At 34.5% G+C, this 27,969-nt stretch overlaps 2 protein-coding genes across 5 annotated transcripts in view; one reads left to right on the plus strand and one right to left on the minus strand.

Annotated features, from left to right (window-relative positions):
- Positions 1 to 19,096, minus strand: part of CAPS2 (calcyphosine 2) — a 60,930-nt gene extending 41,834 nt beyond the window's left edge. The window contains exons 1-7 of one of the 3 annotated variants that reach the window (XM_077953205.1): positions 18,887 to 19,096; positions 14,948 to 15,057; positions 13,784 to 13,833; positions 12,042 to 12,087; positions 11,839 to 11,952; positions 10,222 to 10,398; positions 5,152 to 5,274 (exon numbers count right to left, since the gene is read on the minus strand). In XM_077953205.1, the coding sequence (XP_077809331.1) occupies positions 5,152 to 5,274; positions 10,222 to 10,398; positions 11,839 to 11,952; positions 12,042 to 12,087; positions 13,784 to 13,833; positions 14,948 to 15,028 (591 nt within the window). In that variant the 5' untranslated portion in view covers positions 15,029 to 15,057; positions 18,887 to 19,096. The remainder of the gene's footprint in view (positions 1 to 5,151; positions 5,275 to 10,221; positions 10,399 to 11,838; positions 11,953 to 12,041; positions 12,088 to 13,783; positions 13,834 to 14,947; positions 15,058 to 18,886) is intronic. The other 2 variants (XM_015152271.3, XM_077953204.1) reach the window with 2 other exon arrangements.
- A 3,935-nt stretch (positions 19,097 to 23,031) lies between these two features.
- GLIPR1L1 (GLIPR1 like 1) overlaps positions 23,032 to 27,969 on the plus strand; it is a 38,738-nt gene continuing 33,800 nt past the window's right edge. For both annotated transcript variants that reach the window (XM_001117580.5, XM_001117584.5), the window contains exon 1: positions 23,032 to 23,375. In XM_001117580.5, the coding sequence (XP_001117580.3) occupies positions 23,208 to 23,375 (168 nt within the window). In that variant the 5' untranslated portion in view covers positions 23,032 to 23,207. The remainder of the gene's footprint in view (positions 23,376 to 27,969) is intronic.

A 27,969-nucleotide genomic window follows, 5' to 3' on the forward strand; every position in this document is an offset into this window, starting at 1 on the left:
CTTCCTCCATCCCTTTATTTTGAGCCTATGTGTGTCTCTACATGTGAGATGGGTCTCCTGAATACAGCAAACTGATAGGTCTTGACTCTTTATCCAATTCGCCAGTCTGTGTCTTTTAATTGGACCATTTAGTCCATTTATATTTAAGGTTAATATTGTTATGTGTGAACTTGATCCTGTCATTATATTAGCTGGTTACTTTGTTCATTGGTTGATGCAGTTTCTTCCTAGCATCGATGGTCTTTACATTTTGGCATGTTTTTGCCATGGCTGGTACTGGTTGTTCCTTTCCATATTTAGTGCTTCCTTCAGGATCTCTTGTAGGGCAGGCCTGGTGGTGACAAAATCTCTCAGCATTTGCTTATCTGAAAGGATTTTATTTCTCCTTCACTAATGAAACTTAAGTTTCGCTGGATATGAAATTCTCAGTTGAAAATTCTTTTCTTTGAGAATGTTGAATATTTGCCCCCACTCTCTTCTGGCTTGTAGAGTTTCTGCCGAGAAATCTGCTGTTAGTCTGATGGGCTTCCCTTTGTGGGTAACCCGACCTTTCTCTCTGGCTGCCCTTAACATTTTTTCCTTCATTGCAACATTGGTGAATCTGACAATTATGTGTCTTGGAGTTGCTCTTCTCGAGGAGTATCTTTGTGGCATTCTCTGTATTTCCTGAATTTGAATGTTGGCCTGCCTTGCTTGGTTGGGGAAATTCTCCTGGATAATATCCTGCAGAATGTTTTCCAACTTGGTTCCATTTTCCCCATCACTTTCAGGCACACCAATCAGATGTAGATTTGGTCTTTTAACATAATACCATATTTTTTTAAGGCTTTGTTCATTTCTTTTTACTCTTTTTTCCCTAAACTTCTCTTCTCACTTCATTTCATTCATTTGCTCTTCAATCACTGAACTCTTTCTTCCAGTTGATCAAGTTAAGTTACTGAAGCTTGTGCATTTGTCACATAGTTCTCATGTCATGGTTTTCATCTCTATCAGTTCATTTATGGAATTCTCTGCATTGCTTATTCTAGTTATCCATTCATCCATTCTTTTTTCAAGGTTTTTAGTTTCTTTGCACTGGGTACATAGTTCCTCCTTTAGCTCTGAGAAGTTTGATGGACTGAAGCCTTCTTCTCTCAACTCGTCAAAGTCAATCTCCATCCAGCTTTGTTCCATTGCTGGCGATGAGCTGTGTTCCTTTGGAGGGGGAGATGCGCTCTGATTTTTTGAATTTCCAGCTTTTCTGCACTGCTTTTTCCCCATCTTTGTGGTTTTATCTGCCTTTGGTCTTTGATGATGGTCACATACTGATGGGGTTTTGGTGTGGGTGTCCTTTCTGTTTGTTAGTTTTCCTTCTGACAGTCAGGACCCTCAGCTACAGGTCTGTTGGAGTTTGCTTGAGGTCCACTCCAGACCCTGTTTGCCTAGGTATCAGCAGTGGAGGCTGCAGAAGATAGAATATTGCTAAACAGCAAGTGTTGCTGTCTTTTCTTGCCCTGGAAGCTTCGTCTCAGAGGTGTACCCAGCCGTGTGAGGTGTGAGGTGTCAGTCTGCACCTAGTGGGGGATATCTCCCAGTTAGGCTACTCAGGGGTCAGGGACCCACTTGAGCAGGCAGTCTGTCTGTTCTCAGATCTCAACCTCCATGCTGGGAGAACCACTGCTCTCTTCAAAGCTGTCAGACAGGAACATTTACATCTGCAGAGGTTTCTGCTGCTTTTTGTTTAGCTATGCCCTGTCCCCGGAGGTGGAGTCTACAGAAGCAGGCAGGCCTCCTTGAGCTGCAGTGGGCTCCCCCCAGTTCGAGCTTCCCAGAGGCTTTGTTTACCTACTTAAGCCTTAGCAATGGCAGGCGCCCCTCCCCCAGCCTTGCTGCTGCCTTGCAGTTAGATCTCAGACTGCTGTGCTAGCAATGAGGGAGGCTCCATGGGCATGGGACCCTCCAGGCCAGGCATGGGATATAATCTCCTGGTGTGCCTTTTGCTAAGACCCTTGGTAAAGCACAGTATTAGGGTGGGAGTTACCCGATTTTCCAGGTGTTGTGTGTCTCAGTTTCCCTTCGCTAGGAAAAGGAATTCCCTTCCCCCTTGCACTTCCCAGGTGAGGCGATGCCTTGCCCTGCTTCAGCTCTCGCTGGTCGGGCTGCACCCACTGACCAGCACCGACTGTCTGACATGCCCCAGTGAGATGAACCTGGTACCTCAGTTGAAAATGCAAAAATCACCCATCTTCTGTGTCACTCGTGCTGGGAGCTGGAGGCTGGAGCTGTTCCTATTTGGCCATCTTGGGCGTCCCCCACTTCATACTATTTTTCACTTTTCCAATTCATCTGAAACTATTTTTATGATTTTTTTAGGTCATATCTAATTGAAATATTGGTAATCATTCAATTCCAATTATATTGTCATGCAGCTATAATGACTAAAATTTACCTTTAGGGGGCAAATAAAAGAGGTTAAAAAATTAAGAAGTCAAAATAAAGCTTGTTCTGTTTTTAGAATGTAAATTACTGTCATCCCCATTGATCATTCCAATAAATGAAATTAAGATAGAGGCTTTGTAACCTTAGAAAAAGTGCTTTATTTAAAACTGAGACAAAATATAAAATAAGAATGTCTAAAGACATATCATAGAAACAAAAAGTAAAACTTGCAAGAAAATTGGAAAAGTTGGGCACAATTATTTAAATGCTATTTAGCCTACACTAAATTTAGTTTTTTGGGTTTTTTTTTTTTTTTAGACAGGGTCTTGCTATGTTGCCCAAGCTGGAGTGCAGTGGCACTACCATGGCTCACTGCAACCTCTGCCTCCTAAATTCAAGCGATTCTCATGCCTCAGCCTCCCAAGTAACTGGGACTACAGGTGTATGCCACCACGGCTGGCTAACTTTTATATTTTTAGTAGAGATGGGGTTTCACCATGTTGGTCAGCCTGGTCTTGAACTCCCGGTCTCAAGTGATCCCCCAGCCTCAGCCTCTCAAAGTGCTGGGATTATAGGTATGAGCTACCATGGCCAGCCTTAAATTTAGTTTTAATAATAATGTTAAAACAAAATTTAATAAGAATTTTAATAAGAATGTTAAAACTAAACTTAAATGTAGGCTAAATAACACTTTTATTTAGCCTAAATTATTATTAAACATTATTATTATTTAACATTATTTAAATGTTATTTAGCCTACACTAAATTTAGTATTTTTGTTTGGTAGAAATTCAAAATGTATAGTTTACACATTTAATATGTCCCACATAAAGCTTACGTTATTTAATACATCTTGTGTCACTCTCTAAGCTCATGATGCTTTATAAGATTTTTATCTAGTAATAAATTTAAAACAGCAAATAAATGTTTAAAAATTAGCACAACCTAAAAGTAAAGCAAGGTATATTTTTTAATATCTAAGAGTGATTCATAAAGTGGACACTGACTAAAACATTAAAATTATACACAGAAAAGATCCACATCAGCCAAACACAGATGTGTTTACAGATGTAAAACCCAGATAGAAGCCAAAGAGGGGAGATTAATTAACACCATAGAGCCCATGCAGAAAGCCCACCTTGAGTGTGGAAGCTTATGGTGGCTTATACTTTGTAGGAAAGGTTAGAACCCATAGGCACACTGATTTAGAGATCTGTATAAACATAAAGCAGATTAGAAGCAGAAGTGACACTGATGCAAGGATCTATCAACACTAAAAAATGAAAAAGGAGCTGGATGCGGTGGACACAAAAAACGTAGTTTCATTGCTTCTATTTTCACTTAAGAGGTGTACAATTAAATAAAGAAGTTTTCACCTACATTTTTAAAACAAATTGGTGCTAATTTCAGATGCCTTGAAAGCTTACTCATGTAAACGTTTCCTCAGAGGAAGGAGGAGACAGTTAAATGAGTACTACCAAAATAAAATAAAACTTGATAATGAATTTAGAAACATTGTTCCTAATAATGTAGTTGTAAGGAAAAGAAATCCATTAACATCCAGATTGCTTTGAATTACATCAAGAACAATATTCAATGAGCCTTAATTATTGTAACACCCATTTCAAATATAACTTCAGGGATATATCAAAATAAGCCTTATTTGAAACACTTTTTCCTTAAAAAGTAGCATTTTTTAATTTTTAGGATAATCCTGATAATACTCATTCTATTAAACATAAATACCCAAATAATAATAGGCACCAAAAAGAAAAAAATGTGCATGTGGTTTAAGTAAAAGAACTCACAAATTTGCAACTTAGGACATCCACAGAAAATCAGTTCACATAGTCCAGAGATTGATTATATATTGCTATTAATTCAGACATAATTGATTCTGGATGACAGTGACCCAAATAAAACATATATTGAATCTCCACTCAATGATAATAGTAATGTAACTAACTATATCCATATTGCTTTGTTACTATTTATGCTATCAAAACCAGACTTTTCCCAACTTGTGAGCCACCACACTGGCATTCCAACAATCTGTTATAAGTATGCCTAAGACATTAATCATTTGGGTGTCTGAGGTGGTCAGTGACCTCCAGTTCCAAGCAGCTTGGTACCTTTACCCCAGAACATTACAGAAATGTTTTAATTATCTATTTGTGCCAGAACTGGGCTAAACTATACTTGCCAACCTAATTGATTCTGTAAAAGACATAATTGAAAGTTAATATTGAGCATCTGGAGTTTTGTTTCACTTTTCCTAAAAAAGAAAAATAACTTATTTCTGGAATTTCCTTAACTAGCCTGAATGTATCTAATGTTAGTAGCTCACTACTTCAAAAAAAATAACCAGGCTGCTTTTCGGGGGCAAGGAGGTGACACCAAATAAACTCACTAACATAAATAGCAGCCAACTCACATTTTGAACAGTATAAAATAAATGTTTCAAACACCTAAAGACTCAAGACAATTTTCTACCAACACAATATATAATATTATACACAATATATATATTATATATGATATATATAATAATATACAATAATACCAAACACAATTCAATCATTTATAAAAACGAGGACTCAATTTTCCATTAATGAATATTCACCTGAGTCCAAATTCAATTGCTGCAATTATTTATTCCATTCAGTCTTTAAAATCTTAGAAATCAAATTAGATTAATGGCTCACCAAATAAGTAAAAATGCTAACAACTTACTGCATCCAATTTTCTTGCCCTCTGTTGTTTATCGCAAGGGTTGTCCGCATAACCTTGCTGTAAGAGGGCTTTCCTATCCAGAGTTGTAAGGTCATCTGTGTTGGCTTCTTTATGTTGCACGCACTATGCATGAAAGAAATAAATGAAGCATCATACACATATTTAGAATGTTTGTTTTTAACAAAATATGGGAATAGATAACCATGGAATATCTCAGTGACTATTTGTACAGCAGTTAAAAGTACAGGCTCTGAAAATCAGATTGCTTATATTTGAATCCAGCTCTTCCAGTTGCCAGCTAGATGACCTCTCTGTGTCTCAGTTTACTCATAGATAAAATGTGAATTAATAATAGAAACTACTTCACCAGAAACAAAAAGGATTAAGAGATAATACATGCCCAAAACTTTATAAAAACTACTTGACACAGTAGGCATTACATAAAAGTTAGCAACTATTATAATTATTATTGCCCAATTTGAATCTTTGAAAAATTAATAAATGTGGGTATGTCTACTCCATTATAAAATTTAATTCAGAAATAAAATACTAAAAGATGAGTGTAACCTTCGAGGTAAAAGATTATTTGAGATACTAAAGAGATAAACATCAAATTGTTCTTTGACTATGAGATGTGTTTATGCTACCTCAGCAAAACAAAAAAAAAGGTTCCAATAAGATAGCAACTTGTCAAAACCTTTACAGGTTTCAAGATTTCTTCCTCCCAGGGCTTATTCTTACTTTAGATCTTCCTTGAAAGGTCATACTCTACCCTAATACTCCTCTCTGTCTTTATGACCTTTGATTGCTGCATAAAATTTTGTTATATATTTGTTTAGGCTTTATTGCTTGCCTCTCCTAATGTAAGTTCCATGAAAGCAGGAACCTTGTCTGTCATTTTTATTGCCATATCCCTGGTTGCAGAACAGGATAATACAACGTGAGCACTCGATAAATATTTATTCAATAAATGAATAATGAACCTAGCTTAGGTATTTACTATTTAAAACTCAATTTATGAGGATACTTTACCATTTTATTTGTTTACCCACTAATATACTTCTTTCTAAATAGTGATTTATTTAAACAGGCACCAAAAAATGCTTAGCATTATATAGGTAAATTAAGCAGATTAATTTAATGCATATATTCAAATATAAGCAAAGCACTGTATTTTGTTCAGGTTGAAAACACTTTCGAAATAATTTTATTTTGTGTCACCTTGTTTTCAACCTTTTACAAAAGGAAAACTGATATTTCCACTTAATATTTCAAATTTAACCTCCCAAAAGCAGACTTCTTTACAGTCTTCCCCTACCTCTAGTTAATGGTAACCCTCTTAGGCCAAAAGCCTTGGATCCATTCTTTTTTTATTTTAAAATATTTTATTGACAATAAAAATTGTAAATATGCAGTGTGTACAATATGATGATTTGATATACAGATAGATTATGTAATGATTATCACAATCAAATTAATTAATACATCCATCACCACACAGTTACCATTTGTATTTGTCTGCGTATGTGTGTGTGTGTGTCATTAAGACACTTAAAATCTGCTTTCTTATCAAATTTCTAGGAAAAAAATATAGTATGATTAACCGTAATCACCACAAATACAGTAGTTCCTCAGAATTTATTTATCGTATAACTGAAAGTTCATATCCGTTGACCAAGTCCCCATTTTCCCAACCCCTCCCCCCGAGTCCCTGGCAACCAATATTCTACTCTCTGCTTCTGTGGGCTCAACTTTTTTAGAGTCCACATATAAGTGAAAACATAGAGTATTTGTCTTTCTGTGCCTAGTTTAATGTCCTGAAATTAATCCTTGTAGAGTCATTCTTGGTCTTCCCTTTCTCTCAAGTCTACAACTAATCCATTCAAAAATCTTCTTAGCCCTACCTTCAGAATCTATCAACAATATGACTTTGTGAGACACTACAACGTTCCGAGTCTGAAGCTACCATCACCTAGGTCCAAGCCATCATCATCAAATTTTGCCTCGATTATTGTGACAGCCTCCTCAAAGGTCTTCCTGCTTTCATCTTTGTCCTATTCTCAATAAAGACCATCCTCAAAAGAACAAAGTAGCTTTCTGCCTCACAGAAAAAGACAAAGTCCTTACATGGCTTGGGTGACCTCCCTGAGCTGCCTCCCAAACTCCCTTTAACTCTCTGACTAACCTCCTTCCATCTCTCCCTTGTTCTCCCTCCTCTGACCACACTGTCCTCCTCAATATTTCTTAAACACCCCTACTCATGACACAGAGTTTCTCCTGACTAGCTTGCTCCTCAGGTGTGTGCTAAAATGCTATCTTATCTAAAGGTCTCCCCTGTGATCCTATACAAATTGCTATCCCATACCCAAAGCCCTGACTTTCCTAGATCCCTTCTATACACCACACTTTTCACATGTGTCATACTAGCTGGGCTGAATGATTAATCATTCCATTGATTGATTTTTTTTTCTCCTTGCCATTTCCTTCCATTAGGATATAAGCTCTTTAGAGGCAGAAATTTTTGTCTGTTTTATTCACTGACTTACCCCCAGTGCCTGGACAGGGGTATTGCGTAAAGTTAAGAACTCAGCAACTATTTGTTGAAAGAATAAATAATAAATGAATAAATTATATTGATCATTTATACAATTAAAAAGGTTTCTTTAGAGTGAAAAAAGATGTATTTGGAATGAATAATAAGTACGATTAGGAAATTAAGATTATTTTCAACAAAATTGAAGTTTAATGATTTTCATGTTTAATTTCAAGATGTTTCATTATTTTAAAAATAGACATGTACACATAAATTTGCATTTTAGGTAACAAAACAATCTGACAAGAGATTCATCAGCTTTTATAGTAAGTGGAAGGAAAACTCAACAAAGGAAATTTACCATTAGAATTGCCATGGTTTGGATGTTTGTCCCCTCTAAACCTCATGTTGAAATTTCATCCCCAATGTTGGAATGGTGTTTGGGTCATGGAGGTTGATCTCTCATGATCAATGTTGTCCCTTGGAGGTGAGTGAGTTTTCATTTTATTATTTCCCAAGAGTGCTGGTTGTTCAAAAGAGCCTGGCACCTCCACGTGCTCTCTTGTCTCCTATCTTGCTAAGTGATCTCTGCACATGCTGGCTTCCCTTCACCTTCCACCATGAGTAGAAGCAACCTGAAGCTCTTAACAGGTGCTCAGTCTTCAGCTTTCTAGCCAACAGACTCATGAAGCCAAATAAACCCTTCTTTCTTCATAAATTACCCAGCCTCAGGTATTTCTTTACAGCAACACAAAATGAACTAAGACAAGAATCAAGCAAAGTCAAACTTCTATTTTACAGTTCAACTGATTATCAGTTGACTCATGTATAAGACTGATTAGTTAGCAACTATAGCCTTTAGTGATTGCCCTGGATCCTAAATATTTCTAATCTTAGCTTTGCTTTGCCAGTAAAGAGAATCAATTTACATGTTGATCCCTGCTTTAAAGAGGGGCTTATATTTCTGATATCAGGGATGTCTTCTATTTCCAGAGATTACTAGTGTTAATTCATATAATTGTAATAGAACTTACTAATAGGCCACTTATATAGCAGTTTTGATTCTCATAATGGTATATTTTAAAAAGACATCAAGTAAGTTCCTCAAACCCCTTAAGCACAAAATTATTATATAGAATCTACAGAAATGCTTTTTAACTAGAAGTTCTTCTAAAAGAACCACTAAAAACATATTAAACTTAATAATTTCACACCTTTAATATAGATTCTAAAAATCAAAGCAGCAAAACAGCATATTTTCCAGAAGAATTTAGGTGCATATTGGCTTCTATAAAACTCTTTATTCTTACTATATAAATACTTACCAATTTTATGGAAAATCTGCAAATAAAATTTGTTTTTCTCTTAAACCAAAAATAAAAGAAGTCCTCATTTGAATTTGCACTCAGGGAAATAAAAGTTTTACTTAAAAAATATTTTGAACCATTTTCCTGCCATTCAGTAAAGCATGTGCTTACAGAAACCTTCATTCTGTTTTCCCAATATCTATACAGTGATCTATCTAAATATCACTTTGTATATACTGCAAACAATACATGGTGAGATGCTAAAAGGTTATGAAATTATCTTGCCTAGTATTATAGACACCAGATTATCATATTTCTGTGTTTATATTTGGGTCTACAAAAATGTTTTTAAAATAAGAAAGACTAAATAATCCCATTAATTTTGTTACTCTTTCAGCTAAACACTATGTAATTTATTTAATTCTAGATAGTTTCTACCGGGTTAAAAAATAGCTGACATGTCATACCTACTTATAAATTTATTATTTTTTAGCTACAGAAAAATGCTAAGCAAATACAACATTAAAACCATCCTGAAAACACATTATTCTTACAAAAAGTTAACTGAATTAAAAATTCTATCTATATATTCTCTTCTTTATGGCCACTAGTATCCTATTTTTCAAATTATTCCTTCCAAAAATCAAGACTGACTTTTTATGTATGATTATGAAAGCCATTACAATTAAGATGTTTATTATTATATTCATTAATAATGAATTTATACCCAATTAATATTACATAAAAACATAACAATTTCAGCAATTCATGATGTTAAAAAACCATTTCCCATAATGTGACAAAAGACAGTAATGAAGTGATGGTAGTTTTTGCACAAAACAGACTATAAAGTCTCAAACTACTTATCAATTTTAAAATATAGACTGTCAGACCAACTGAGTTCAAGACAGCTACGTCAACAAAATACGTAATGCTGTCTTATTTCTAATCCCAAGGTACGTGAAAAACTTCTATCAGAGAAAAAGTGACTAAACTATATGGCTATAACTTTTTTGTCAGAAAATGATTACAATAACCCGTTAAATTTGTTGTGAAGAACAAACTAGCTAATATAACTAAAATATTTACAACAGTCCTTGATAAACAGAAATAAACGTTACCTATTATACTTATGACTAATAGCAAGACAAGTCACCCAAAAAGAGATTTCTATAATACATGCAGTTTTCTTTAAATTTAATTAGAATTTTTTAAAGCCTCATACATTACCTTTTCATCTATCTTGTTTCTTGGAGACTGTTGATGTGTAACGTTTGAGTTTGTATTCTCTGCATCTATCTGACTATACTGCTTATAGCCCTCTTTCATTTCCGTTTTATATTGCTGATATTTTAGTTTATATTTGTCTGTTGGTGCTGGCAAATTTTCAGGTATCATGTTCTGATCCTATAGGTAAAAAGAAAAAAGAATGCTGTCAGAAAAAATTACTAATTTTCCTTATTGGAATTAACAGGTTTATCATTTATCTTAGCATTTACTCCTTAAAAATGACCATTATAGTCAATGTTCTAAGCAGAGATAGTATTTAGACATTCAACTGGTATAGACAGCATCACTGACCAATCAGAGCAGACAGAACTGCTAAGAATGGGCACTTACCTTAAATACTAGTAAGCTTGTACCTTGTTTCCTAGCTGAAGATCCATTCTGGTTCCAATAGCATTTAAGAGGAGAAAAATTGATTTATCTTTCTTCTTAGGATTTTTAGATAAGCTTTTCTTCTGCCTCAGAAGAACTCCACTGTTAATCTTTCTTTTCATAATAGACATAGCAATTGAAGATCACTAATACTGAGCATTGGTTGTCATTTCTAGAATATCAAGATATTCTATCTATTTGCAAACATGGAAACATTTGCAAATAAAATTTGTTTTTCTCTTAAACCAAAAGTAAACAAATGTCCGCATTTGAATTTGCATTCAAGGAAATAAAAGTTTTACTTAAAAAATATTTTGAACCATTTTGCTGCCACTCAGTAAAGCATGTGCTTACAGAAAACTTCATTCTATTTTCCCAATAGAAAACAGTGACCTAAATATTATTTGGTTCCCTACCATATTTCCATGGGAGTGAGAGATAATGGAGTCAGTGGATAAGAGAAATCTAAAAGAAGTGCTATACAAATACAAGGGCATACTGTATTGACCCAGGGAGGGACACACACTCCAAAAGGAGCTTTTTTATACAGCCAGTCCAATCCTTGAAAAGTGTTGAGGATATCCATGTCTAACCCAGAGAAGGATGAAGCAAAGCTTCAGGATATTATTCATGCAGTTTTCCAAAATGAAACTAAGAACATGAATAGAGTCAGCCATATGAAAAGACTAACAAAAACAGAAAAGCCCTCCTCCTATACTAGTCAGGATTTATATTCACATTGTGAACAAAACACTAGATATGTTTGAAGCATAAACATGTCCCAAGGAGACAACTTGGAATGAGCATAGCTACTTACTCCATAGTATCCCAGTAGCCTAAAGTATGAATCAGTTTCCAGGAGACCAGTCTTACATTGCTAAACTAGCAATATCTGATCTAAGAGTTTGCCATATTTTAAAAAATTCCTCAATTCCATATAAGGATATACCTGTACTTTACTGATTTCATGTAAAAATTTTAAAATACCAATTTCAATGTGTGACAAGATGTAAAACAAGTAAAAATCATTTCACTAACATTATGGTTTGGTATTCTAACACATAAAATATTTAAACTTGGCAAAACATCGATTGAACATAACAAAATTTTTTAATTTTATTGAGATTAAATCCAGTGCTAATAATGCATACTATAATTCTGAAAATTGATAAGCAAATAAATACTAGCCAATTTATTTAGATGATGCTGAGTATATGGAGTTTGACATGGTGTGACCCAACCAAGAGTAGAAGATGAATTTGGCGGGTTTGCTGTACTAAGTGGAATATATGAAAAATTGTCCTAAAAAATAAAATTAATGATACTTCTTATATTCTATGTGTAATATTGTGTTTTAATGTTTATTATATTAAATACTAAATAAAAATTACCTCATCATCAGAGTCAACAAGGCTTCCCAAATCAAGTCGTGGGACCCTGAAAGAAATAATCTAAGTATCTCGTAACTTTTTAACATGAAATTTTAACAACTGCAAATCTTATGTGTTACATCTTTTATAAATAGGTACACTGAAACCAATGGTGCCGTGGCTTCTACTGGCTTGTGATAGGCTTTTGTTAAATGCTCAGTAATTTGTCAAGCTGGTTGTTAAACCCATCCATCATTAAAAATATATATAAATTTACAATTAAGTTATATTAAAAATAAATACTCAAAATTCATCACTTCCCAATGATGTCACTGTACTTTGCTATTATCTGTGCTCTAGAGATTATCTATGTCTATCCTATCTCTATGGTAGTTTAATAGTGTGCACCTCTTTCCAATTCTGTGCTCAGTGATGTCATATAGGTACACTGAAATCAGCCTTGGTGGGATTATTTACACTGCAATTGGCAAATGCTATGAATAGGACTTGGTTTAATATTTGGTTGATTTCTGAAACTGTAACAAGTGTTGGAGAAAAATGTTAACAATGCAGATTCAACCTAAAATTATATCATGTCTATACCTGTCACACAGTGAATAGCCTCAAAACACACTGAAGAAATGTGGTTTTATAGTCAAAACTATTATTTGACTCAGCAAAGAAATCACTCATGTCACTTTTTAAAGTAAATAAAAATATTAACCAATATTCATGCTGGAACTACACAGGTTCATCAATTGCAACCATAGGTTAGCTAGAGATACAGAGTTCAGCAAAAAAACAGAGAGACAATTATGTGAAAATCTACTGGCTATATGGAATCTACAAGAGAGACTATATATTTGATTAATATTTGTAAATTGATTGCTACATGTCCTTTATATCAGTAAAAGCTACAATCAACTTAATATATGCTTAAATTTCTTTATAATAAACAAGTAAAATTTACAATAAACTTATAATACACTTTCAGAAAACCAGTCCTTAAACTTTTCTCTGTACACAAACAACACAGCCATTGTTACATACTCAATATCTTGGATCTAGTGCTTGCACCTAACTCTATTCTTTATGTCAAGATGAGCACACAGGTAATCTGTCACACAGAACCACATAAATGTTGATGTTTATTCATTTTGATCTTCAGAAATGTCAATACTCTCTGGTTTAGCCTAGTAAATTACTAAGTTTTTAAATTTGTATTTTTAAAAAGCCTCTATAATCTAAAATACTTGAAAGAATAGAAAAATCGTATTATTTCAAATTTTAAAAGTCAAAATAACATATAACATAAAACACAAATTAATATATTCTAAACCAAAAATAAAATAATTTTAAGATTGATAAAATTGTCATATTCCTCAAAATTAAAACAGACATAATTATCCTTAAATTCATGTCAACTATATGAATTATACAAGGATAAACATTTACATATCTCTTTAATAAATGCATATAGTTGAATTTTCCAAATAAAATAATATTTTCACTTTTTCAGGAAAATGTAAAACATATTAAGGAAAATAAAAAAACCAAAGAAGTATTACCTATAATTCTACCATCTTATCACAAAAGCTATTTTAATTTTGGTATAGTAATTTTCAGGCTATCCATATGTGTATAGATTTTTCTGTGGTTCACAATCATAGCTACATATATAATTTTGCTTTTTTTTTTAATTAGTCAATGTATGATAAATATGTGCCCATTAAACAGTCCAAATGTGAAGAAACGTAACTTACACTGATGGGCAAGAATTCCGGTTTGTCCATGATTCAGAAGTCCACCTTTGCTTTAATTTAAAAAAAAAAATTTTGAATCGGTATGAACATGAATATACCCTTTATACTTTAAGAGATATACAATGAGTCAATGCAATAAGGCTAATTATATTTTTTCTCAGTAAACGCCATATAATAAATGCGTATTAAGCCCCTTCCTACTGTGCTTGAGACACAGATAAAATGGCAAGCAAGACAGATAATCCCCACCCACATAGCACTCTGCTGGAGACGTTCTCTCAAATAAACAGTAATGGGAAAAATCAGACTGTAACAGAGTAACTACATAGCAGTATACCCAACCTACTCTAGGGAATTTGGGAAGCTTATTTTTGTTTGTTTTGTTTTGTTTTTTTCTTAAGGCAACCTTTAACAGGAGTTCTGAAAGATAAGGAGGAGTTAGCGAGAAGAAAAGAGAAGAAAGAAAATTGATTCAGCTAGGAAACAACTTGTGCTGCACAGGCCTCCAGATAAGAGTCAGCATTTGGAAAGGGGTAAAATCCAGAGTGTGAGGGGGGTAGGGCCAAGTTGTTACATTATAGTACAAGTTAGGGAACTTGGACCTTGTTTTTAAGGTAATGGGAAGACAGTGAAGGGTTTGAGAAAGAAAGTAACAAACACATGCATGTGTTTGTCAACATTCCATCTTGTTGCCAAAAACATTGTGCAAGGCATGAAAATTACAACAAGCTTAGCCACCATGAAATAGAAGATATATATGAGTCTTAGGAGAACTTCAAGTTAAAAAAAAATAGAAAATAATTCACCCATCAGCACTTACACCCTATTTCTGAAATGTTACCTGACTTGTGCTTTTTTTGTGATATTGGTAGCAACCGTAAAAATTACATTCTACTTTTTGTCTTTTTTTATATTTTCCTTAAACAGATACTCTTAAATAACAATAATTATACAATAAGTTTAATTTTTAAAAATAAAACTAATTCAAGCAGTGGCAAATTTTCAAGTAATTATTATCTTCAATTTTGGTGGTTCCATTCTTCAAATCTAGAAAATGCTGATCCTAAATATCTGTAAATATAAGTAATCACAAAACACGAAGAAAAGGTCAAAAAATTATTTAATAAGTCATCCTGAAAGAAGAAAATTATATAGTTCACATACTTGTAGTGGCTTCTTTCTTCCAAAGAATGGCTGAATTTGGCTCCTAGAAGTGGCAGCAACTCCTTTAACCTCTAAATCCATTCAAGTTCCTGTATTTATCATGCAGTATACTTTGAAAAAGGTAGAGTAAATGTTAAATGATAATTCTTACTCTAATTTTAAATAAGTCATACAAATTACCTAACAAGTTTACCTGGAAAGAAATCATATGGTTAATCACTTTTGGTGCTTTTACCAATATCAACTTTTTGTAGGGCAATCACATTATGCCCTGTGTTAGCATGAATAATGGGCCCCCAAAGAAGGCCATGTCTTAATGCTCAGACCCTGTAAATATACCACCTTACATGACAAAAAGGACTTCAGATGTGTTTGAATTAAGAATTTTAAGATGGGGCGATTATCCTGGATTCTCTCGTGGGCTCAGTGTAACCACCAGAATCCTTATAAGAGGGAAGCAGAAAGAACAGAGTGAAACAGAGAAGATGTAAGGATGGAAGCATACGACAGAGAGGGGTGAAGATGTCAAGCATTCTGGTTCTGAAGATGGAGGAAGAGGTCATGAGCAGCCTCCAGAAGGCAGAAGAGGCAGGAATGGATTTTCCTCTGGCGCTTCCAGAAAGAACCTGCCCTGTTGACAGCCTGATTTTAGCCCCTTAAGACTAATGTTGTACTTCTGATCTTCAACTATAAAATAAATGTATGTTGTTTTAAACCAGTAAGTTTAAATTTTTTTACAGCAAAAATAGAAAACCAATGCATCTCCCTCTTCTGTACTACCACCATGAGATATACCTTTATCTCCTTTACTCATTTCCCAAACCTTTATGAGTTTCGGTTTTGCCAGAGTAGCCTGATGAAAATACTTTTAACAAGCAGTATTCTTCATCTAGAACAAAGAATAAAATGGAGTAAATGGTCCAATTAGTAATAATGTGGTGATTGGTAAAAATGCTTACAAAAGGATGTTGAAAGTAATCAACTTGGCCGGGCGCGGTGGCTCAAGCCTGTAATCCCAGCACTTTGGGAGGCCGAGACGGGCGGATCACGAGGTCAGGAGATCGAGACCATCCTGGTTAACACGGTGAAACTCCGTCTCTACTAAAAAAGATACAAAAATATAGCCGGGCGAGGTGGCAGGCGCCTGTAGTCCCAGCTACTCGGGAGGCTGAGGCAGGAGAATGGCGTGAACCCGGGAAGCGGAGCTTGCAGTGAGCTGAGATCCGGCCACTGCACTCCAGCCTGGGCGACAGAGCAAGACTCCGTCTCAAAAAAAAAAAAAAAAAGAAAAAGAAAAAGAAAGTAATCAACTTGCAAATATGTACAAAATAAAAATCAAATGAATACATTTCATTGAAATTTTGTATATTTTATACTTCACCTTTATATTACTAAGGACAATTTCACATTTAGATATTTATTCATACTTTCTTTTTCTATAGTCTTGGATTTATTTTAACAATAAATTATTTCTGTTTTGTTTTTTAAAGGAAAGATAGCGTGACATCCTGCCAGCTTGGAATTAGACAGACATACATTGTAATCCTGATTTTTGCCACTTTCACATAATTTAAGTTAGAGTAAAAAATCTTTATGAACCAATGTTTCTACATAATAGGTAAAATGAATTTAATGTTAGTACTTTTCCTGTTGGAATAATGTAACATTCAATAAATGGTAGCCATCATTATTATTAAAATATATTTTTATTTCATGGCCAATGAAATCTTACCTGAAAGATATCCCAATTCCTTACTAACTTATCTATATGGTTCTCTTCACCCCATCCCTAGAGCCTCTTCCTCTAAAAATTCCTTGCCATAAGCCTAGAATTCCACTCTAAGTCAAGTCAGGAGACTTATCAACCAATAGTAAACATATTCTGGAAAAAAAATACAAATCATTAGACTCAAAAATTCTCCTATAGCACTACAGATGGCTTTCTTTCCAGAGCTATTTTTCACAAACAAGCAACTTTTAAAAGTTGCTATTGTTTTGTTTTGGAGGCCAGGGTTAGGTTGGTTGTTTAATCACACAAATTATTGTATTTGCAATGATGATTACTCGCTAACCAACCCAAGTTGAGATAAGGATGCTGAACAATCAGCAAAGTGATTTTCTCCACACATTAGTCTCTCAATTGTTTATATCCTAGTAACAGTTATAGCTATTTCAAATCACTATAGGTCATTTCAAATCAGTATAATTTATTTGCAAATTTAAAAAGCAGCAACATTTAAATCCTCAAATGTCCAGGACCCCCAGTTCCTCTACTTCCCCAATCAGGACAGTCTTCACTCTTCACTGTCATTAGATTTTCATTTCCCTAATAAACTGTCAAGACCATGAAAGTTCGTGTCTCCTGCCCTTAAATAAAGCATAGGTAGTAAATAATTAGTCAATAGTAAATTAATGCATAGCAAAATACATATATACATTTTACACATATTCTTAGATTCCTTTCATTTATCTGCATCTAACTGTAACATAATCACAATGCCAACATATAAATTCTATCTTCAATTAGATAAGATGTTTAAAGCATTGCATTATAACTATTAGTCCTTAATGCTAGACTGTAAGCCTCATATTTGCTCACCCTATGTCTCAGGATTTAGAAAGCCCACAACGTAGTAGGAACTTAACAAATGTTTATTAAATAAGTAAAGTCAGTTAAATCAGAATGGCATAACACAAAAGTGGTTAACGTAGATATAGTAAGAGTATTCAAAGGGCAATGCCGTCATATATGGAACACTTCCGGATCTATAGAATTAGAGCAGTCAGGCAACTGACACCCTATGTAGATGATTTTAAGATTTTGACAGGGCTTCAAAGACAAAAACAGCTCAATCTTCTGATTTTCAAACCGAGCCAGCTGAGACCCAGAAAAGTGAACTGTACTTTGCTAAATGGTTTGCCAGTTATTGCAGACCCGAATTCACTACTTGGGTTTCAGATCTCTTTTCAGTACTACATCCTCACTGGTACAGGTAATAGAAGAATCCAAGGGGAATTAGCTATATGGACTAAAGAATTAGAAATCTAAACTTGGTGGCACAGGAATCAGCAAACAACTGGCTGTGAGCAAATCTTTGAAACCTATGCCAAGGGTTGTCTTTGTCGTTAAGCACTGAATATCCAGCTGGGCTATATTGGAGCTAGGGAGTAGCAAAAGGAAGGGATAGCACTTCTAAATGGCTTCTGTCCCCAAACAGCTGCATGTCATGGGGTGATATTGCTAGCATATAATAAATACTGTTGGCTAATGTCTTTAGCGCTACCAAAAATAACTGAACACACTTCCCATTTCCCTCATTTTTTTTTTTAAGGATGACTATTTCCACTTCCAATTATTATCCCTTCTCTCTTGGTAGTATTACTGGCTATTATGTTACTTATACCAAATCAGAAAAAAAATGAAAAAAAAAATAAACTGATTTAATTCAGCTCATAAATAAGGAAAAAAAGAAAGAGCTGTAAATACAATTAGTATTTAAGCTACATGAAGGTACGGACCAAGTCTATGTTGGATCCCACACGACTACAGACCCAGATATCTGAATTCAAACTTAGGTCATTCCTAATTTCAAACAAAACAGAGTAACACCTTTTTCACCCACATCACTCCCCTGGCTCCCAAATTATATTATACTTCAGAGCACCTGCAGTGTAGCAGAAGGAATTCCCCATCCCCTACCTATCTGGGATTCCTGCACAGGACAGGCGAGGGGCACAAGAGACAGCTAGCCTGATTTCACCTAACAGCTCAGTAAGAAGAGGTTCAGAGTTAGAAGGGCTAGAAAAATAACTAGCGCGATTCCTCCAAAAACCGCCTTCAGAAAGCTTCAGACAGGTGAGTCTGGTCAGTCCAGGCCTGAGTCTGCAGGTTGCCCGGCAACTGGCGCCGCAGCGCAGGACCTCGGATTACACTCTTACCTCCAGGGACGAAAAGGTGGTCGGTCCAAGTCCCTTGTACGTTCTACGGCACTTCCTGCCCCCGCCAATCTGCCTCCTCAGTTCCGCGTCTGGCTGACCGGAACTGAGCGTGTGGCCGAAGACCCCGCCACGCTCTGAGAAGTACTTGCTGACTGGAAAACTCAAAGGGGTGAAATCTCTGCTGCAGCCGCCAGAGCTTCCCAGGGAACTGGCTCCGCGGCCCCCCTAAACCCCGGCGAGGAGCCGGAGCGGACTCGCTCACCTGCGCTTCTCCTGAGCAAGGAAAGGACCAAAGCCCGGCCCGGATCCACGGCGATTGTTGTGTAAATCTTTGTCTAATTGAATTTTATTTAGCATGTTTCATAATGCACCTGTCTGTGCGCAGGGCCCAGAATGATGTTTTGAGGGGAAGAAATTTAAGCATATGCTGCAATATCTGTCTCAAGGAGCTTGCACTATTTTTTTTAAAAAGACTGCAATATATTATACAGAGATTATAGATATTAGACTGGATATTACTTTAAATTTGTGTGACCATGTACATATAGATGATTACATGAATAATTGCATATACATGTATGTGTATTTGTGTGTATATATAATTAAAAATTAAAATGATGTATGGAAAGGGCAAAGGCCTAGATATCAAGAAACCTACATTTTATTCTTTGCCAATTTTTTTTTTTTTTTTTTTTTTTTTTTTGAGGCGGAGTCTGGCTCTGTTGCCCACGCTGGAGCACGGTGGCGCGATCTCGGCTCACTGCAACCTCCACCTCCCAGCTTTAAGCGATTCTCCAGCCTCAGCCTCCCAAGTAGTTGGGATTACATGCGCCCGCCACCACACCCGGTTAATTTTTTGTATTTTTAGTATAGACAGGGTTTCACCATGTTGGCCAGGCTGGTCTCGAACTCCTGACCTCAGCCTCCCAAAGTGCTGTGATTACAGGGATGCCACCACGCCCGGCCCAAATATTTTTATGTATGCTCTGTACACAGTGTCTTGGCATCTACTCCTCATCTATAAAGGGAAAAAGCTGGTTTGAGATAATTCCAAGGTTCTACTCCACTCTAACATGCACTAACTTTCCTAAATTACACAGCCAAGAGTCAGATATTCAAATTAGAAGTAAGAGTTTATGAAGGTTAATCCAGTTCTTTCATAATCCTGTTTTTCTAATCTGCAGTAACTTTTCAAAATTATCTCCCCTCAAAATGTATGTATCAAAACATGAATATTTCCAGTATTTCCTGGAGCCAGTTTGGGAGTAAAAATACAAATAAATTTTTAAAGTATAAAAGTAGTGAAGTAAATGAGGTATAATGTAATCACTCTGTATTTTTCTGCTGCACTCCATAAAATTAATCCACCAATTACCCCCACATAGAAAGAAAAGCAAAAATAAATAGCAGAAAACACACATAAAAATAAAACAGAAAACTAAATTTAACTTTTAAAAAGTTATAAAAGACCTTAAAAATTCTGGTGCCCCAGCTAAACTTGTCCATTCCACAAATAGATGTTCAAGAAAATAACATTAGGACGTGCACAGAGTCTAATCCTGGCAATTAGACTTTTTACACCTAAATTATTTTAGTATTTCTGAATATAGCTGTCTACGCCATTGGGAACATGGTCTAAAAAACATAATGTATACAATTCAGACATTTTGTTATAAACGTCTATTAGAAGAGCAATAATCTTGGATTATGTTTTGACTATATATTCTCTACTTTTGCCAATCTTTAAATCCATTACTTTATGAAATTCCTGTTGTTGTTATAGGCAGTTAATTTCTCTATACACTAAATGAAACTAAACTAGCTGTTAACCTTTATCCTTATTAACCTTATCCCTATCAACCTTTCCTGTTTTGCAGTTCCAAAATAGTTTGCATTTGAAGCTCAACTTTAAATTTTCATTTACTTGATCATTCATTAATGCATTCAACATTCACTGAGTACCTGCTACTTGAAAATATTTTACTTTATATTTGCATTTATTTGTTCATTCAGCCACTTATGTATTTGACAAACATCCACTGAACACCTTCTATCTTCACATAAACCCAATGTTAGAAAAAGTGAAATATATAAGCCTACCCAGTATTTCCTGTTATACGATTAAGTCAAAAATATCTATTGAGCCCCTCATATGTATATATACATATATATAACAATTAAAATATAGTTTCTGCTCTCAAGAAGCTTACAGTTGTATACCACATTATTAGAAAGTTAAAGAGAACTCATTTGTTTTTTCAACCAATTTTTATTGAGGGTCTAAAGGTTCAGTTCCTGTTCAAGGTGCTAGAGATATAGCAATGAAGAAAACAAAGCCACTGTTGTGGTGAAGGTTACAACCTGATAGAGAAGGCAGATGTTAAAAAAATAAATAACATAAATTCAGGAGGTAATTAATGCAATGAAGAAGACTAAAACAGGTTAAGTGGATAGACAGTGACAGATAGGAGATGTAGGATGATCAGGGAAGACTTCACTTGAAGGGAACTCTATAAAGAGCATTGCAGACAAAAGTAACAGCAAGTGCAAAGAAGCTGAGGTGAGGGCATCCTTATCAAGCTGATGGATGTGGCCCATGCAGAATAAGCCAGGAGAGAATGCAGGAAAGAGGCCAGAGAACTAGCCATGGTCAGATTATGTAGTGTCTTTTGGGCCATACCTAGGACTTCAGATTTTTTATTGTGGCCCCCCATAGTAACGGAAGCCAAGTCTTTAAAAGTTCTCTCTCTCTCTCTCTCTGTATACACACATATGTATATGTACATGTGCCTATAGACATCTGTATCTCTCTCTGTGTGTAGATGTATATATGTCCATAGGCATACATACATATACATATATGTGTACACACACAGATTTATATAGAGAACTTTACATATATAAATGTATGTGTGTATATACACACACATATGTGTATATGTATATGAGTATATGCCTATAGACATCTGTATATCCAGGAAGAGATCTATATGTATAGACACATGCAGGTGTACATATCTGTATCGATTTATCTATCTGTATACCTACACGCAAACATATACACATACACGTGCATATGTTCATGTCTTTGGGTGTGGGATATCAGAAGCTCAGTTTGGACTATGTATGTGATAAGAAAGTAGTATATACAGCAATTCTCCATTAGCTGGTAGTAGACTGGAAATATATTATCTATTGCCCAGTAGAATTTCCATTAGGATCCTTGCAATTTTCTTTTTTTATATTCTAATTTTCTTTTTATTTTTAAAAAGATAACAGCCGCATCAAAGTAGTTTGTTTTTTGTGTCAAGGTTGACTATGGCAGAACATTCAGCAGATGTAAATATGTGTTCACCTGAATTAAATGACATTGTAAACAACTTCGAATCACTAAGTAAAGATATTTATTTGAAACAGAAATACTAAAAAAATTAATGTCATGGGGGAAAATGCTGGTTTATTACTGAATATCAATATAAGTGACGTAATGAATTTAAAACATTAAGCCAAATGAAGTTGGTTTATTGCATTGCAGGTAAAATAGACAATCAAATGTACTCTGTCCATCCCAGTCTCAGCATATCAATTAAAGCAACTCTTGGAGTCTACCAGTCACCAAACAGTGGCTCTGTTCCAAACTATCAAAAACGGAAGATTTGTCAAGAGAAATTACTTGGCTACGTTTTCCAGGCATCTATTTTTATCTATCTAAGCAATCGGTCTCTTCAGACGGAAAAAAGAAGGAAATTAATTGTTTGACAAGTTGATAATTTAAGATCACGGTATTGTCACTATATAAGAATTGCCTATTCTTACTATATTCCTAATCTCTGAGGGAAGTGGCAATATGATTCTAGATTATTTAGAACAATAAAAATCTATACAAGGAAGCTGCGTCTAAAAAACTAATATATAGTACTTTGCACTCCACTGGCCCATTGTCAGCATCCCGCACTTGTTCTTTACCTAATTTGTGTGGCTTGCATATTGCAATCTGCATTACAATCCAGGCGCGCTCTGCAGATTACAGATTGGATCCACAGAAAGCAGTTTGGATGGTTGAAACTCCCTCCACCAGAGGGCGACTCACAGCTTTCCCCTGTAGCTCAGAGCTTTGTGGAAGGCGAACCCTGCTGCTTGTTCCTCCCCACAGCGACACTGACAAGCAGATCCAGCCTGCTGGGCATCCCCGCGCTGGGCTCGAGCCGGTGCGGGAGGATGGAGCCAAGGGAGATCGTGGTGCGGGGAGGGGGAGGGGAGGAGAAATCGTTGCCGCAGCCGTTACTGGTCCGCGCAGTCAGGGTATCGTCCACCTCCTTCCATGGCTCTGAAGAAGAAATTCAGTTGTTTATGGACCTTGGGTCTGTATTTGGTAGCCAGTACCAAAATCCCATCCATCACTGACCCAAACTTTATAAACAACTGCCTCGATGCCCACAACGAATGGCGTGGCAAAGTCAACCCTCCCGCGGCCAACATGAAATACATGGTGAGAAAGAACCAGGGCTGGGCTCTTAAATCCCTGACTCATCCTAAGGCATCTGGGTGGTAAATTTCACAAACTTAACTTGTACTAATTCAGTGCAGACTTCATATATAGGCAGTGAAAAAGAAAAAAAAAAAAAAAAAGAAAATCGCACTTTGGCTGGGCTGTCTCCTCCACAGTCATAGGAGTGAACAAGAAAGGAAAACTTGAAGCTGTTCCTTGTCTCTCGCCGGGAAGGTGGGGATGCTGGAGCGGTGTTTGGAAGTTGCTTTGTTGCACCACTAAGTTTATAAGTACTTAACACAGGATTATTTTGTTTCCTTTCCTCCATTTTTTGGCTAGCACTTTGCATCACCCACAACCAAGATACAAGATATCAAAGAAATAGCCCAAGAATGGAGATTCTCTTGTTTTCTTACTTATTTTTATATCATATGAATCCAAGATCAAAACAAAACTTTATGTGTAGTATTATTTGAAAAAATATTACAAGGATGAGAATATTGAAATCAGGAATTGAATTACATCAGATGGTCGTTTTCATGAAAAATAATAAATGCATGAAATTTAATTCCAAAAACATTAAACTAATTGTGTCCTTTCAGACCTCCATCATATAGAAAATAAGGCAAAAGACAGTACTCTATGGAAGAATAAGCATAAAAAGCATTGGATTATTAAAATAATCCATAGAACTTACAAAATGTTAAATATTTGACTATGAATTGTGTGATTGGAAATTTCCCTTGCATTATAACTCTTTCTTGTTTATAAATGCATCATTATGAGCATAAACGTTGATAGTATTAGTCTATTTTATGTACTATGCAGATATAGATACAGTGTAATTCATGTCTATTCCAGCTTTCTCCTTTTCTATCCAGTGGAAAACAAAATAATAGTAATTATAAAATCACAACTCAGGCATTAAAATAAGTTCAAAACTGTACTAGTCTACTGTATAAGAAAATTATATTTTGAAGGAGGAGAAAGATTCAAATAGATATTGGAAATGAAACAAGAATAAACTAATCTCTTTAATGCAGAATTGTTAAGATATTTTAACATATAATGTTTACCAGCTTGGGGTTGTCCAAGGCATAAATTAACTAGAAATAAATCTTCAACTGAATTCAGAAATACTAATATTAGTAGTAATATGGGTGATGCCTTTAGAGTTTTATTGTATATTGTATGATAAAAAAAAGAGTAAATGTGGGGTTAAATATAATAAATGTTCTTTATATTTCTTTTGTACTCATTGACTCTTTAAAGCAAAATGTGATAACAATGAATTGTGGGGTTTATAATAATGTAGAAAAGAAACACATTATAACTGATGCATTAAAAATGAAGTGAAGTGTCAATAGAATTATTCTGCTGAAACTTCCTTATATTGTTAAGAATCACAATAATATTTCCGGATGGACTGTGAGAAGTTAAGAATGCATGTTTTTATATCTAGAATAACCACTAAAAATATACAAAGAAGTAGAGCTAAAAATCCAGTAAATAGAATACTAAAAGTCCTTGATTAATTTTTGGAAAACAGGAACAAGGAACAAAAGAACAAAGAGGGAATCAATTAAAAATAGCAAATGGTAGACTAAAACTTAACCATGTTAAAATTATATTAAATGCAAATGACTACTACATACTTTAATTTAAAATAAAGATTATTAGACTGGATTAATGCTTTTGTAACAGAAACATATCATGAATAGATTAAAGTAAAAAGATGGAAAAAATACATTATGCAAACTCTAAAATTAAGATAGAGTAGCTATATTTATAGCTACCAAAGTAGATTTTAAGACAAGGAGAACTACCAGAAATAAAAGGGGACATTAAGGAATAATAAAAGGGCCGATTCAACAAGAGACACAGCAATCTTCAATGCAAATAAATGTAATAATGTATTTTAATACACAAAAATTGTCAAAAGTAAAGGGAGAAAGAGACAAAACCGTCATAGAGATTTTAATCTTAGTGAATAAGAGAACAAGTAGGTAAAAATCAGTAAAAATAAAAAAGATTTGAACATCAAACAATTTTACCTAATTGACATTAAACAATTTATACCACACTGCAAAATACAAATTCTTATCAAGTATGCATTACATTCATCAATATAAACAATATGCTGAACCACAAAACAAGTCTCAATAAATTAAAAGTATTTGAAATTTTGTTCTATATTTTCTGAAAAAAAAATAGACTTAAACTAGAAATAAAGTGTGGAAAATCTCCCAAAATGTGAAATCAAGCAGAACATATCTAAATAGTCCATAAGTTAAAGAAGAAATAACAATAGAGATTACTATAATTTAGATTTGAATGTTAATGGAAACACAACATATCAAAACTTGTGGGATATAGCAAAAGAAGTGTTTGGAAGCATATTTATAGATTTAAATGAATATTTTAGGAAAGAAGAATAGTTAAAAATCAAGACCTATTCTTTCAACTCAAGAAGGTAGGAAACAAGTGTAAATTAAGCACAAGAAAATTTTTTTAAAAACTAAAGATAATCATAATTTGAGGAAATTGAAAGTAAAAGTATGATGGACAAAAATCAATAATATGAAAAGTTGGTTTTAAAACTATATATTAATAAAATTGATAAACCAGTAGCAAAAAAAAGATTAATGAAGAAAGACACAACTCAAAAATAAATTTTAGGAATGGAAAATCACTTTTAAAAAGCTCCAAACATTAAATGGATAGATAGAGAATATTTTGAACAACTTTATACTAATGAATTTGACAACATAAAGAAAATAAATAGACAAATGTATTGAAAATCAACATTCTATAAAATTGACACAATATTTTGATATGTTGTTTATTGAAGGATTACTAGTGCATAAATGCATAAAATGCACTAGTTTTAATGTACAATTTTTTTACGTATGTATATGTCAGTGAAACTACCTACATCAAGATTAGAATTTTTATTTCGTATATGGATGCCATGTTATTTAACACATAAAGTCTCATAAATATTACATTCTGTACTATGTGTTTTATAAAGTAACATTAAATCCTTGACCTTTGCCTAATAAAAGTATTGCTCATTATTTTTATTTCTTTGATTTCTATTATTATTTTTTGACTATTGTATTCTTTGTCTTGTACAAATGAAAGAATCCTGGGTTACAGACTGATTTTGAACCCAATATAAATCTTTTAACAGGGATATTTAACCAATTTATTAATGAGATCATTCGTCTGCATCTTCATCAATCTAAATAGTCTTAACGCCATTACATAAATTAATTATGTAATGTAAAATATTCTTAACAGAAAATGCACGTGAATTCTAAGAAAAAAGCAACACCAATCTTATACAAATCTTTTTGTGAAACTGAAAGAGAAAACCTTTTGGAACTTTATGAGCCAAGTTTTACCCTGGCACCAAATGAGACAAAACATTACAGGTTAGAAAATTATAGCTCAATGTAGATGCAAAAAATCTTCAACAAAATTATAATCAATTGAATCCAGCAACACATATAAAGAATATTATATCATGGGATTTATCTCAGGAATAAAAAGTTGGATTAGGACTTGAAAATTAATCAACATAATCAGGATCAAAACTAGAAATACCATTAACAGAAAACTCCCCAGAAAATGAAAAAACTGTGAGAAATCCAACTTGGATTGGGGGAATTTAATTGCTATTTACAAGTTGCCACTCTTAATAGATTAAATGAGAAAAATTATATGATCATCTGAATAGAGTCAGGAAAACCATTTGGCAAAACGCTACATCAAATCATTTTGTTTCATTTTTTTTCCATTTTATCCTGTAGGTTTTTAAATAATAGTTTTGGGAAACAGGTGTTATTTGGTTGCATGGGAAAGGTTTTTTTTTTTTTTTTTTTTTTTTTTCCATTTTTAAGTTCTAGGTACATGTGCAGGATGTGCAGGTTACACAGGTGAACATATGCCATGGTGGTTTGCTGCACAGATCAACCAGTTACCCACACGTTAAGCCCAACATCTATTAGTTATTCTTCCTGAAGCTCTCTTTCCTCCCACCCCCATCTGCCTACAGGCCCCAATGTGTGTTGATTCTCCCCATGTGTCCATGTGTGCTCATTGCTCAGCTCCGACTTATAAGTGAGAACATGTGGTGTTTGGTTTTCTGTTCCTGCATTAGATTGCTGAGGATAATAGCTTCCAGCTCCATCCATGTCCCTGCAAAGGACTTGATCTCATTCCTTTTTATGGCTGCATAGTATTCCATGGTGTATATGTAGCACATATTTTCTTTATCCACTCTATCATTGATGGGCATTTGGGTTGATTCCATGTCTTTGCTATTGTGAATAGTGTGCAGTGAATATACATGTGCATGTATGTTTATAATAGAATGATCTATATTCCTTTGGGTACATACCCAGTAATGGGATTGCTGGGTCAAATGGTATTTCTGACTCTAGATTTTTGAGGAATTGCCACACTGTCCTCCACAATGGGTAAACTAATTTACACTCCCACCAACAATGTAAAAATGTTCCTTTTTTTCCTGCAACATTGCCCGCACCTGTTGTTTCTGGACTTTTTAATAATCGCCTTTCTGACTGGC

Source organism: Macaca mulatta, chromosome 11 (assembly GCF_049350105.2).
Source record: "Macaca mulatta isolate MMU2019108-1 chromosome 11, T2T-MMU8v2.0, whole genome shotgun sequence".
NCBI classification, from domain to species: Eukaryota; Metazoa; Chordata; class Mammalia; order Primates; family Cercopithecidae; genus Macaca; species Macaca mulatta.